This window comes from Cebus imitator, unplaced genomic scaffold (assembly GCF_001604975.1).
Source record: "Cebus imitator isolate Cc_AM_T3 unplaced genomic scaffold, Cebus_imitator-1.0 Scaffold636, whole genome shotgun sequence".
NCBI lineage: Eukaryota > Metazoa > Chordata > Mammalia > Primates > Cebidae > Cebus > Cebus imitator.
In genome coordinates this window covers 686,520-699,300 of record NW_016107951.1, presented here as the reverse complement: position 1 = coordinate 699,300, position 12,781 = coordinate 686,520, and the positions used below count along the sequence as shown (strand labels likewise).

General features: G+C 34.6%; 1 protein-coding gene across 6 annotated transcripts in view; it reads right to left on the bottom strand.

Annotated features, from left to right (window-relative positions):
• POT1 (protection of telomeres 1) overlaps positions 1-12,781 on the bottom strand; it is a 108,826-nt gene that overhangs the window by 64,914 nt on the left and 31,131 nt on the right. For 5 of the 6 annotated variants that reach the window (XM_017517550.2, XM_037734576.1, XM_037734577.1 and 2 more), the window contains 3 exons: positions 11,226-11,339; positions 10,322-10,370; positions 5,543-5,657 (listed from right to left, as the gene is read on the bottom strand). In XM_017517550.2, coding sequence (XP_017373039.1) covers positions 5,543-5,657; positions 10,322-10,370; positions 11,226-11,227 — 166 coding nt within the window. In that variant the 5' untranslated portion in view covers positions 11,228-11,339. The remainder of the gene's footprint in view (positions 1-5,542; positions 5,658-10,321; positions 10,371-11,225; positions 11,340-12,781) is intronic. The other variant, XM_017517549.2, reaches the window with a different exon arrangement.

Sequence of the window (12,781 nt, the reverse complement as noted above, 5' to 3'; positions counted from 1 at the left end):
GTTCTTCCTTTCTGATTAATGTAATCTCTGTCTGTCTGTCTATCTATCCATCCATCCATCCATCTTTCTTTCTTGCTTAACTGCTCTGCTACGACTTGCAATACTAAATTGAATAGAAGTGGCAAAACTTGGCATCTTTGCCTTATTCCTGTTGTTAGAGGGAAGCTTTCACCTTTCTACTGCTGACTACTCTTAGCTGTGAGCATTTCATATATGACTATTATTAAGCTGAGATAATTTCCTTCTTTTTATAGGTTGCCTTTTTTTAATCATAAAAGGGTATTTAATTTTACCAAGTACTTTTTATGGATCAACTTAAATAATCTGTGATTTTTCTCATTACAAGCATTTAAAAAAATAATTTCAACTTTTATTTTACATTGAGGGAGTACATAGATCAGTTTTGTTACATGAGTATACTGTGTGATCCTGAGGTATGGGGTACAGATGATCCTATCGCCCATATAGTGAACATAGTATGCAACGGACAGTTTTTAGCACATGCCACCAACTTCCCTTCCTGCCTGCTCTAATAGTCCCATGTCTATTATTTCCATCTTTATGTCTACAAGTACTCAATGTTTAGCTCCTACTTGTAAGTGAAAGCATGAGGTATTTGGTTTTCTGTTTCTGTGTTAATTCACCTAGGATAATGGCTTCCATATGCACCCCTGCTGCTGCAAAGGACATGATTTTGTTACTTTTTATGACTGCATAGTGTTCAATGGCGTAGATGTATATCATATTCTTTAACCCACCATTGATGGCACCTGGGTTGATTCCATGTCTTTGCTACTGTGAATAGTGCTGTGATGAAATATAAATGTGTCTTTTTGGTAGAATAATTTAGTTTCCTTTAAGTATATACCTAGTAATGAGATTACTGGGTTGAATGGTAGCTGTTCTAAGTTGAGATTTCCACCAACAGTGTATGCAAGGATTTCTCTTGCTCCACAGCTTACCAGCATCTGTTATTTTTTGACTTTTTAATTATATCCATTCTTACTGGTATGAGACGGTGTCTCATTGTGGTTTTCATTTGAATTTCTTTGGTGATTAGTGAGGATAAACATTTTTTCATATGTTTGTCTTCTTTTGAGAAGTGTCTGTTCATGTCTTTTGCCCACTTTTTAATTGGGTTATTTGGCGTTTGCTTGTTAACTCCCTTATAGATTGTGGATAATAGATGTTTGTCAGATTCAGTTTCTAAATATTTTCTTGTTTTCTGTAGGCTGTACAGTTACTCTGTTGATAGTATCTTTTGCAGGCAGCTCATTAGTTTAGTTTGTTCTCATTTGTCAATTTTTATTTTTGTTACAATTCCTTTTGGGAACTTAGCCAAAAAGTATTTGCTAAGGCCAATGCTGAGAAGGGTATTTCCTATGTGTTTCTTCAAGGATTTTTACAGTTTCAGGTCTTATATTTAAATCCTTAATCCATTTTGAGTTAATGTTTGTATATGATAAAAGGTAAGGCTCCAGTTTCATTCTTCTGTACATGGCTAGTCAGTTGTCCCAGCACACTTTATTGAATAGAGAGTCCTTTCCCCACTGCTTTTGTTAACTTTATTGAAGATCTCATGGTTGTTGCATTAGACGACGCAAACATCTCCCACCATGCCCCATCTCCAGCATTGGGGATTACAATTCAACATGAGATTTGGTCAGGGACAAATACCAAAACTGTATCAGTTATAGGTGTATAGCTGTCCTTCTGAGTTTTCTATTCTGTTCCATCTCTCTATGTATCTGTTTTTGTATCACTAATACCAGGCTGTTTTGGTTGCTATAGTTTTCCAGTATAGTTTGAAGTCAGCTAATGTGATGCCTCCAGCTTTGTTCTTGTTGCTTCAGATTGCTTTGGTCATTTGGGCTCTTTTTTGATTCCATATGAATTTTAGAATTCTTTTTTCTAATTGTGTGAAGAATCATATTGGTAGTTTGATAGGAATAGTGTTCAATCTGTAAATTGCTTTGGGCAGTATTTTAACAACATTGACTTCATTTCAACCCTGAATCTGACAATTATGTGCCTTGGGGTTGCTCTTCTTCAGGAATATCTTTGTGGTGTTCTCTGTATTTCCTGGACTTGAATGGTGGACTGGCTTGCTAGGTTGGGGAAGTTCTCCTGGATAATTATCCAGAAGAGAACTTTCCAGCTTGGATTCATTCTCTCCATCACATTCAGGTACACCTATTAAATGTAGATTAGGTCTTTTCACATAAGCCCATATTTCTTGGAGGCTTTGTTCATTTCTTTTTAGTCTTTTTTCTCTATTCTTGCTTTCTCATTTTATTTCATTGAGTTGATCTTCAATCTCTGATATCTTTTCTTCCGCTTGGTGGATTTGGCTATTGAAACTCATGTATGCTTCGCAAAGTTCTCATGCTGTGTTTTTCAGCTCCATCATGTCGTTTATATTCTTCTCTAAGCTGTTTATTCTAGTTAGCACCTCATCTAACATTTTTTCTAGGTTCTTAGTTTCTTTGCTTTGGGTTAGAACAGGTTCTTTTAGCTCTGAGAAGTTTCTTATTACCCACCTTCTGAAGCCTGTTTCTGTCAATTCATCAGATTCATTCTCTATCCATCTTTGATCCCTAGCTGATGAGGAGTTGTGATCCTTTGGAGGAGGAGAGGTGTTCTGGTTTTTGGTGTTTTCATCCTTTTTGCACTGGTTTCTTCCCATCTTAGTGGCTTTATCTACCTGTGGTGTTTGTAGCTGGTGACTTTCAGTGGGGTCTCTAAGTGGATGTCCTTTTTGTTGACGATGAAGTTCTCTCTTTCTGTTTCTTAGTATTTCTTCTAACAGTCAGGCCCCTCTGCTGCAGGACTGCTGGAGGTACACTCCCAACCCTGCTTGCCTGGGGATCACCTGCAGGGACTGCAGAACAGTAAGGGTTGCTGCTGTTTTCGTCTTCGTCCCAGAAGGGTGACTGCCAGATGTTGGCCTGAGCTCTTCTTTATGAGGTGTCTCTTTCGGTAAACAGGGATTGGGGAGCTGCTTGAGGAGACAGTCTGTCCCTTATAGGAGCTCAAGACCTTTGCTGGGAGCTCCGTTGTTGCATGCAGAGCTGCTGGGCAATTACTTTTAAGTCTGCTGCACTCATAACTGCCTCTTTTCCCAGATGCTCTGTCCTAGGAAGGTCAGCTTTATTTATAAGTTCCTGGCATGCTGCTGCCTTTTTTCATAGATGCCCTGCCCCACGGGGAGTAGTCTAGTCACAGTCTGCCAGTAGAGGCGTTGCTCAGCTGCTGCAGGCTCTGCCCAGCTGCTGTGTGAACTGCCTCGATAGTGACAGACTGTCTCATTAGTGGTGACTGCCCTTCCCTCCACTGAGCTGGACCGTCCTGGGTCCAGCTGCACAACTCTCAATCCAGAGTGTTTCAGATTGCTTGTTTTGTGGGGGTGGTACTCGGTGAGCCAGATCACCTGGCTCCGTCTCTGCCTGCTCCCTTTCAGTTGAATGGGCAGCTCTGTCTCCCAGGGGTCAGTTGAAATGGCTGCCCAGATTTGTGTTTCTGTGTGCCAACCCAGCACTAGCTGAAACTGCCGTACTTAAAACTCATGGTGCTTTTTGGTCTAGGAATCTCCTGGTCTGTGGGCAGTGAAAATTTGTTTGGAAATGTGGTGGGCACTCACCCTCTGCATTGTTCTTGCTGGGAACTGTACTCTGGAACTGTTTCTATTTGGCCATCTTGGATTTCTCTTCATCTCAAGGTATTTTCTAATTTGCTTTTTGACCCCCTCTTTGACTTACTGATTATTCAAGAGTGTATTGTTTAATATCCACACAATTCTAAAGTTTACAATTTTCCTCCTGCTATTGATTTCTAGTTTCATTTTACTGAAGTCAGAAAAGATACTTGCCATGATTTTAATCTGAAACTTACTGACTTGTTTTGTAACCTAATGAGTTACCTACACTGGAGAGCATTCTATGTGCACTCGAGAAAAATGTATACTCTGGTCTAGCTGGGTAGAATATTCTGTTTGTGTCCATTAGGTCCATTTGGTCTATAGTGTTGTTCAGATTTTCTGTTTCCTTATTGATCTCTGTCTGGATGTTCTCCCCATTATCGAAAATGGTGAAATGAAACCTCCTACTATAATTGTGTTGCTATTTCTCCCTTCATTTCTGAAATGTTGGCTTCATGGATTACGTGCTTTGATGTTAGCAGCATATGTAACTCTTATATTTTCTTGGTAAATTAACCCTGTTAACATTATATAATGCCCAAAAACTGTGTCTTGTGACATGTTTTTTTTTTTTTTTTTCCTGAGATCAAGCCGAAACTTGGTGGAGTGCAATGGCCCAATCTCGGCTCACTGCAACCTCCACCTCCCAGGTTCAAGTTATTTTCTTGCCTCGGCCTCCCAAGTAGCTGCGATTACAGGCATATGACACCACGCCCAGCTAATTTTTTGTATTTAGTAGAGACAGTGTTTCATTATTTTGGCCAGGCTGGTCTCGAACTCCAGATCTTGTGATTCACCCGCCTTGGTCTTCCAAAGTGCTGGGGTTACTGGCGTGAGCCACTGCGCCTGGCCTGTTGTTACAGTTTCTGACTTAAAGTCTCTTTTGTTTCATATAAGTATGGCTACCCCTTCTCTTTTGGTTACCATTGCAAGAAATATTTTTTTCCATTCCATTTTCCATTTTCATTTAGCCTATGTGTGTCCTTAAATCTAAAGTGAATTTTTGTAGACAGCATACAGTTGTATCTTGTTTTTTTAATGCACTCATTTACTCTATGATTTTTCGTTGGGGAATTTAATTCATTTATCATGATAATAATTATTGATTAGGAAGGTCTTACGATTGCCATTTAATTCATGGTTTTCTGTCTGTCTTGTGGCTCTTAATTCCCTATCTTCCTCTCTTGCTATCTTCCTTTGTGTTTGATTTTTTTGTAATGACATGCTTTGATTCCCTTCTCATTTTCTTTTGTGTATCTTTTACAGGTATTTTCTTTGTGGTTACCATGAGGTTGACATAAAGTACCTTAAATTTATAGCAATCTATTTTAACCTGAAAACTTTAATTGCATCCAAAACTCCGCACTTTTACTTCTACCCCTACCACACTTTATGCTATTCTTGCCATAATTTACAATTTTTTATAGTATGTATATATCCATTAACACATTTCTGTAGTTACAGCTCCTTTTATATATTTGTCTTTCAACTTCTATACCAGAATTAAAAGTGATTTATGTATCAATGTTACAGAATTGCAGTATTCTGCATTTGTTTATATATTTACTTTTACCAGTGAATTTTATAGTTTCATATGCTTTCATGTTGTTGGTTGACATCCTTTGCTTCATTCTTTGTCCTTACTGTTTTTAACTAGACTCTAGAATCTAAAGATCATATTTATTTTATAAATTAAACTAGCCAAAGAATATGCATCAGCGTTGTTTGGTGATTACAGGTGAGAACTGAGCTTGTATTCTAGGACTTAGGGTACTGAAGGAACTGTGTTCATAAATCAGTAATTCATTTCTACTCCATAAAAACTCCACCAGTTTTAATACCTACCAGTTCCTTTGCTTAGATATGGGGGCTTAAAGAACTTCACAACACCGTAGACATTGACAACTGTACCACCCTTAAGTTGATTCAGGGGTGTATATATATAATTTGTTGTTGGAACCTAAAAAAAGAGAAGACAGTGAATACATTTATATTAAGTATTTACATTGTAGATCATGTTATAGTCATATTTGTAGCAAATCCATATGTCTGTATTTTATCCTCTTAAGTGTCTAAAAGAAGCTGTAACCTGAAAAAAAGCAATGCACACAGCTCAGCTTACAAAGGTTACTATATAAACCAACTAGTTTTCCTTAGAACTTTGTTTATAAAAGGTACAATTTGCACACTTGCTCATAAAGGCATAACTAACCTATAATCTAAATAAAACATTATATTTCTTCAATAAAAAAGTAGCCAGCAGTATACACACATAGTCCCTGACTAATGATGGTTTGACTTAAAATTTTATGACTTTAGAATGTGTCTATTAGGCTATTTAATACATTTTTTTCTTACAACATTTTTAACTTATGATGAGTTTATTGGATGTAACCTCATTGTAAATCAAGGATCATCTGTAGTGAAATACCAACAATACATGACAAAACTGAAGCAATGACAGAAAACAAAAAATACTCCTTTTAAAATATGTGCATCTTCAATGTACAAGGTCTAGGAAAAGAGTTTTATTAAAGGTAAATGACTAGGCATAATGAATTATTTTTAGAAGCCCTGAAAAGCAACTGGAATACTATACTAGTCTTAACAATAAAATTACATCTCTTGTATGTTTAGGAAATTTTTTTTTAAGGACACTCTTAAGAAATTGTTTACTAATTAAATCATCCTAGCTATCTTTAATAGTCTATCCCAGCTTATTTGGCCAAGGAATTCTACCTGAGGGAAAAGAAATCCAATTGTTAACAGATAGCAAATTCTAAAAAATGCAATTTAAGAGATTTGTTTCTATTTTTTAAAATATTACTTTGAAACTTGTGGTACAATTTATTCTCCTTACCCCCATGCTATTATAGAGATTTTCCTTAGGCCTAAATTCTGACTTATAACTCAAGCCAGGTTTTGAGTTATAAATGGTATGAAAAGATTTAAAATGCTAATAATGAAACCATACCCCAAAGAATTAAAATTAACAATGTCTAAATTCTGGGGCTTACATTATAGCAGATAAGAAAACTTATTGAAAAGTTGACATCAGCAACTAACAAAAATTCTTGAGTTTGCAGAATATCAGATAAGAAAAGAAACAACTTGCTGAGACGCTGACCCTGACATCACATTCATCGTACTAACTCCATCTAAATTTGCAGGTGCAACGTATGCATTAATATGAAGAAATAACTGTGCATGCCCATGGACTTTCCAAATCTCCCCTTTCGTTCTACTAATGACTTACTAATCCCAGTATCTACTCTCTAAAGCTTTTCTAATAAAATTACTTTCCTTAAAGACAGCACAGGGAGACATATTTGTGCTCAGTTCGTGTCTCCGTTGGTGCCGACATTCAGCTTTGCTTTTCTCAAAAATTCGGTTTCATTATATTGGCTTCTAGCACATCAGGCAGCGAGCTTCTTTTGTTTTATAATAATAAGAGAACCAAAAGATTATTTTTTGAAGTAACTGTAAATAAGTTGGGAAAGAAAAGAGAGAGTGGTTCACTAGGATATGTTTGCATATTAACAGTGATGCTAAATAAACCCTTAAAAGGCTTTAGGTAGGTGGCCCCAATATCAACTGGAAATGAGGACACCGGTCACTCCAGTTAAAATTTTAAAACTCAAATAAAAAATTTTTTTCCAAGGATGCTTATTTCTCAGGTTAAACAAAAGAGTAGAATTTGCTAATCTAATCAAACTTCAATATAAAAGAAAGCTGTAGCTCATCAATGATTAAAAAAAGAGTAACAGAATAATGGAGTGGAAAGAGGAATAATGGAACACAAGCATACTGAACAGCAGACAGAAAACATGTGCTTAGCTTACACGCAATATTCTATCTTAACAAGTATCTCCCTTTATGAAGAGATGAATGGGAAAGGCCAGAAAAACTCAATGACACTAACCATTATAATCAACCAAGTGACTGCCACTTGTCAATTCATTACCAATAAACAACTTCTTGTTTGGCTTTCCAGCTAAATCAGCAAGTATTTATGTGTACAACAGCTAAGTTATAATCCTCATTATAAATTCATAAACTGACATTTTTGCTTCTTAATCATTCTCTAATGAGTTTGGTTAATATTCTTACGTTTGGTTAATACACCCTTGAGTAGGCTCACACTTGAACATGGTAATTAAATTTACATGATTTCCAGTCAGTCCTATCTTAGTGACCAATTTGCCTCCCTTGCTGATACAATAAAGTATGGCATTCCATAAAAGGACTGTAGAGGGACATCCAAATCAGTACGAACAAATATTTGTTAGTGGGGGAAATAGGCGAGTTAGCTAAGGAGAACGGTAAGCAAAAGCTTTCTGAAGGTGGCAACAAATCTAAATTTTGAAGGACAAGTAACAAGGAGAGGTGATAGCACATACTAGCGTTATGTAATCAGGGATCTGAAAATAGTTTCACGTGGCAGATGCAAAAGGCACATGTTTAATATCTAAGGCAATAGGCATATGTTATTTATGGCATTCTAACAACTCCTAGGCTAATAAAATTAGTACTTACAAAAACACTTGTTGAGGTTTTTTTATTGCTCACTAAATAATCTAGAACAGCACTATCCAAGAGAATCCTCTGTGATAATGAAAATATTCTATACCAATATTGTGGCTATCCAGAAATTTAAGTATGACTACTGCAAATCATGAACTGAATTTTTAATAGCTCTACACAGCAAGTTGCTTAGTATTGCACAACACAGGCACTTGTCCTAAAATAGTAAAATATATTCATGAGAAAACCATGGGCTCATGATATACTAAAGATAACTTGATAGCATTATCACCAAGTATATCATAGATCCATTTTTCCATATTTCACACAGACATGAACAATGTTTTTCTTGATAGCTTAAGGGGCAGCCCATTATGGAATCAGTCAACAAAATGTGAGCACTGGGCTAAATGAGATACAATTTACTGCATATGCAGAAAGTTAACTGGACAAAAATCAAGCACAGTAAAAAAAGTCAAGACAATAAAAGCCTGAAGAGAGAAAGATACCTAGTAGCATAATTCAATTCATTCATTCCTTTATTTCTGTCCTTCTTTCATTCATTCATTGATGGGCCATGTACTATATAGGGCACTAAAAATAAAAGTGTAAACAAAACACAAATAGCCCCTGAACCAATGGAAGAACAAACCATAAAAGTGGAGAGATGTCTTAGAGTTGTATTAGAAAGTACAGAAGTTGGGACTGAGATAAGCAACAGTGTTCCAAGCAGAGAAAACATACTCAGTATGTATGAAAATCCAGGAGGTTTGCATTGGAGTGTATGGGTCAAAGACAATAACAAGATTAGGCTGAATAAAAACACAGGGGATAGTTTATGTTGGGCCTTCAGATCACATAAGTGGGCCAGTAAAGCTTTTAAATCCAAAAGACAGTACAAGATCAAATAATTATTCTAAGTCACTTGAAAAAAGTAAACTTTCTACCACTGAAAAACAAAATACTCTACTTTAGGAATTTTGAGAACCATCCTGGTTCTCACACAAACTACACATATAATAAATTCTTGAAAAAGTATACTTTTTCAGGAAAACAATAAGAAACTCAAAAACAGTAACTGTCTGTTTTCTTGATATCAACTCCAAGATCCACGCTTAGTTTAAAAATGTGGAAATGTGCCAAATGAGCATCTTTTGATGAGTCAGGAAAATAAAGGAAAATAACGTCAAATAGATCCATACCTGATTTATTTATAATACATGGGCTTTGTGAAAAAACATTTTTGCAAAGTTTATAGGCTTTTTCATTTATTCCTGCCTTATTTACAGGTTCACAGATATATCAAATATTTGAAATTAATCAATCTATAACAATGGTGAAATACTAATACCAGAGTTAACTCACAGTTTTTAAATGGTATATCAGTTCTTTTATTAGTAACAGTCCTCCCAAAAATATTAATTATACTAATACTCAGAATTTAAAATCTGTGTTTTATAGTCATTGTCAACTAGAAAGAGTTCCTGAATTCTATTTGAAACTAAAAGTTCTAAAACGTAAGTAGAACATAAACATTATATTAAACTACACCAACATATTATTAATACCTTCTTTCCAGTTTCACTCAGCTACAAGTAGCCTATCTGTAAAAATAAGAATCTTCCTATTGCTATGAGGAAGTTATAGGTATACCTATGCCATAAATAGAGGGAAAAGATGGTTAAAAAAATGTATCATTAGAAAACTACTTAAAATTATATAATTTGTTCAATTATATAATTCATCACATAATAGTCTGGTTAAATAGAAGCTAATGAAACAAATGAATTTGCCTATGATTTAAAATAAAAATTTAAGGACTGTCATATAGTAAAAACTTGTTTTATTTTTCTTATGTATGTATAGCTTACACAATCAGCAGATATTTCAGACAATAAAATATTTAGATACTGATTACTAAGTAAAATACATAGCTCCAACATAACATTATCAGCTATAAAAAAAGACTATGTTTTTCCAGTGTATTGATACTATGTCAAATTACAAAGCGGACTGAATATGTGAACACTTGTATCTATGTGTGTGTGTATATATGGTTGTAAGTGGTAATATTCTAAATTAAACTGAGTATCATCTTACCAAAGACATTGATTCTGTAGAAAGATCTCTTACAGGATTTAACATAAACCTGAAGGGGAAAAAAAAAGAAATAACTTATTTGTATACAAATCACCTCCAATGTGACTACAGGCTTTTTAGTTGTAATAAAAGAACACACTTCACTGTAAAATATTTAAATTCACTAGGATGGCATAAAGTTATGGCTTACAAATTGAGAGTGAAATCTGCAAAGTTGTCTAAGCTATAGAAACTAAAAAAAAAAAAAAGCGAAGCTGTAAGGTTAAATGAAAATGTACTTGTGCTTCAGTGATCACTCTAACTGCAAATTTTACCCATCTCCAACCTAATTCATTAATTTTAATCTCAAACAGAGCCACCGCCAGCCCTTATAGTACCTTTGTGCATACTAGAAAAAAAGAGGCAGATGTTGGCCTGCAGGCACTTGGCTTAGCCCAATTCTACCTAATAGCCTTGACTAAAAAGGCAGTTTTCAAGTGTGTGTGTGTGTGTGGAAGGTGGGGTGTTAAAAGAGAAAAGGAGAGGAAGATTATCTTCACAATGAATAAAATAGGAGCAAATCAGTTTCACCTAAAGGGGTACTTGATTATCTAAAGTGAAATCAAGTAGAGCAATGCATCTGATGGTAATTACAAGGAACAGTACCCAGTCTAGAATGTCTGTGCAGTTTTGTAAGTTTCATTAATAAGTATTTATTAAATATAAAGGAATTCTCTTTTCTAACTAGTCATTCTAAACATAAAACTAAGAAAAAAACTTCTATTTTTTTAAACTTAAAATATTCAAATAAATAATTCAGTCAGGCCAAATAGTTTATCTGCAGATTTAGAGAAATACTTTCAATCCCTTCACTTTAGCTCATTAAATCTGCAATATAATTAGAGAAAAAAAGCTGCACACTTACATAAACAGTTGATTTGAGGTCTTCAAATGCTTTCAAAAATATACAAGGTTTACAATCTCTGCTTGTACATGAAGCAGCTGACAAAACAATAGATCTAGCCACCACAATGGTGTCCTACATAGGAAAAAAAGCTAATTAAAAAAAAGAAATGAATTTGCTTATGTTTTAAAACAAAAATTTAAGGATCGTCATATAGGAAAAACATATTTTATTTCTCTTGTGTATGTAAAGCACTTTAATCACAAAAATATCTATAATTTGGAATGTCATATAAATTCTTATTTATATTATTAAATTCAAAACAAAAATTACTTCCATAGAGAACTGGTTAATCTAAAATTGTTTAATACTTACTGATAACATGATTTAGACTACCACTTCCTCTAAAACAGTCTTCAACATCTACAGCTACAATATAGCCATAGATGACTATCATGTCCCACTTCATGGACCAGGAAAACGTTAAATCACTAAAAAAGTTTTATGCAGTGCAACTTAGAAGATCCAATAGTATTAAGGATGAAATTTAAATTAAACTAAATCTCAAAGTTGAGAAACTACATTGAGAAAGGCATGACAGTGCAAAAACACTGCATATTACAAAATGACTATATGTGCATATAAATACAAGGCATGGATATAATAAGAAATTTCCATTTATAAATTAATAAGAACAAAGATATTTTCCTTCTACTTCGGTTTGTAATAGTGGTAAGAAGCCATTCTCCACTCATCCCTTCCTGTCTCATTCTTTAAATTTCCTTTTTCTTATTTTCAAAATACTAAAACACATATACTCAAATAATTTTGCCTTGCTGCATATATATTTTTTATTGTCTTACTCCCTTAATTTTAAGACCAAAATCATAAGATACACAAAAACATCTGGGCTTTCGGTCATCTCCCTTTAATAATTTTAAACTCTATCAAGTGGAAGTCTTCTGCATTACTGCATTTTGCTTTGCACATACAAGGCCCTGGTGTCAATTCTCAGAAACCCCCATTCAAATTTAAAAACTGGACTGAGAGCACACTGAAGATAGCGGTCATGTCTAATTCTATTCAGTATTTACAAGACTTGGCACAAAGCAGCGCCCTAGAAACAAATTGTCTATGAACCAAAGGAAAGACCTTATGTTGCCTTTTCTAAAAATCTCTTGCCCTAACCAGGTATTGTAGCTCTGCAAATTCCTGTATTTTTTTTCTTCACATGAGATTGTAAACATAACTGTGTGTATGCTGGTAATGGCAAATTACAACCCTTCATAGTTAAGTGGGAGAAAATTTTCCTTCTCACTAAATTTTTTATATCTCTCTAAAACGTTTTAAACAGTTAAAAAATAAACATGCTTCTGGAATAAAAGTAACAACTGAGTAGCTTTTTTTCAGTTCTGCAAACTGAAAAATACACTCTACTTTCAAGTGACCTTAGACCAATACATTCTGATTTAAATTAAAAATTAAGATTTTAGTCAAAGATTTCAAGTTGTTTATCAAATACACACAGGAAGATAAACAGAAGTAGGGAAGCCACCAGTTTATCAGTTCTAAATTAT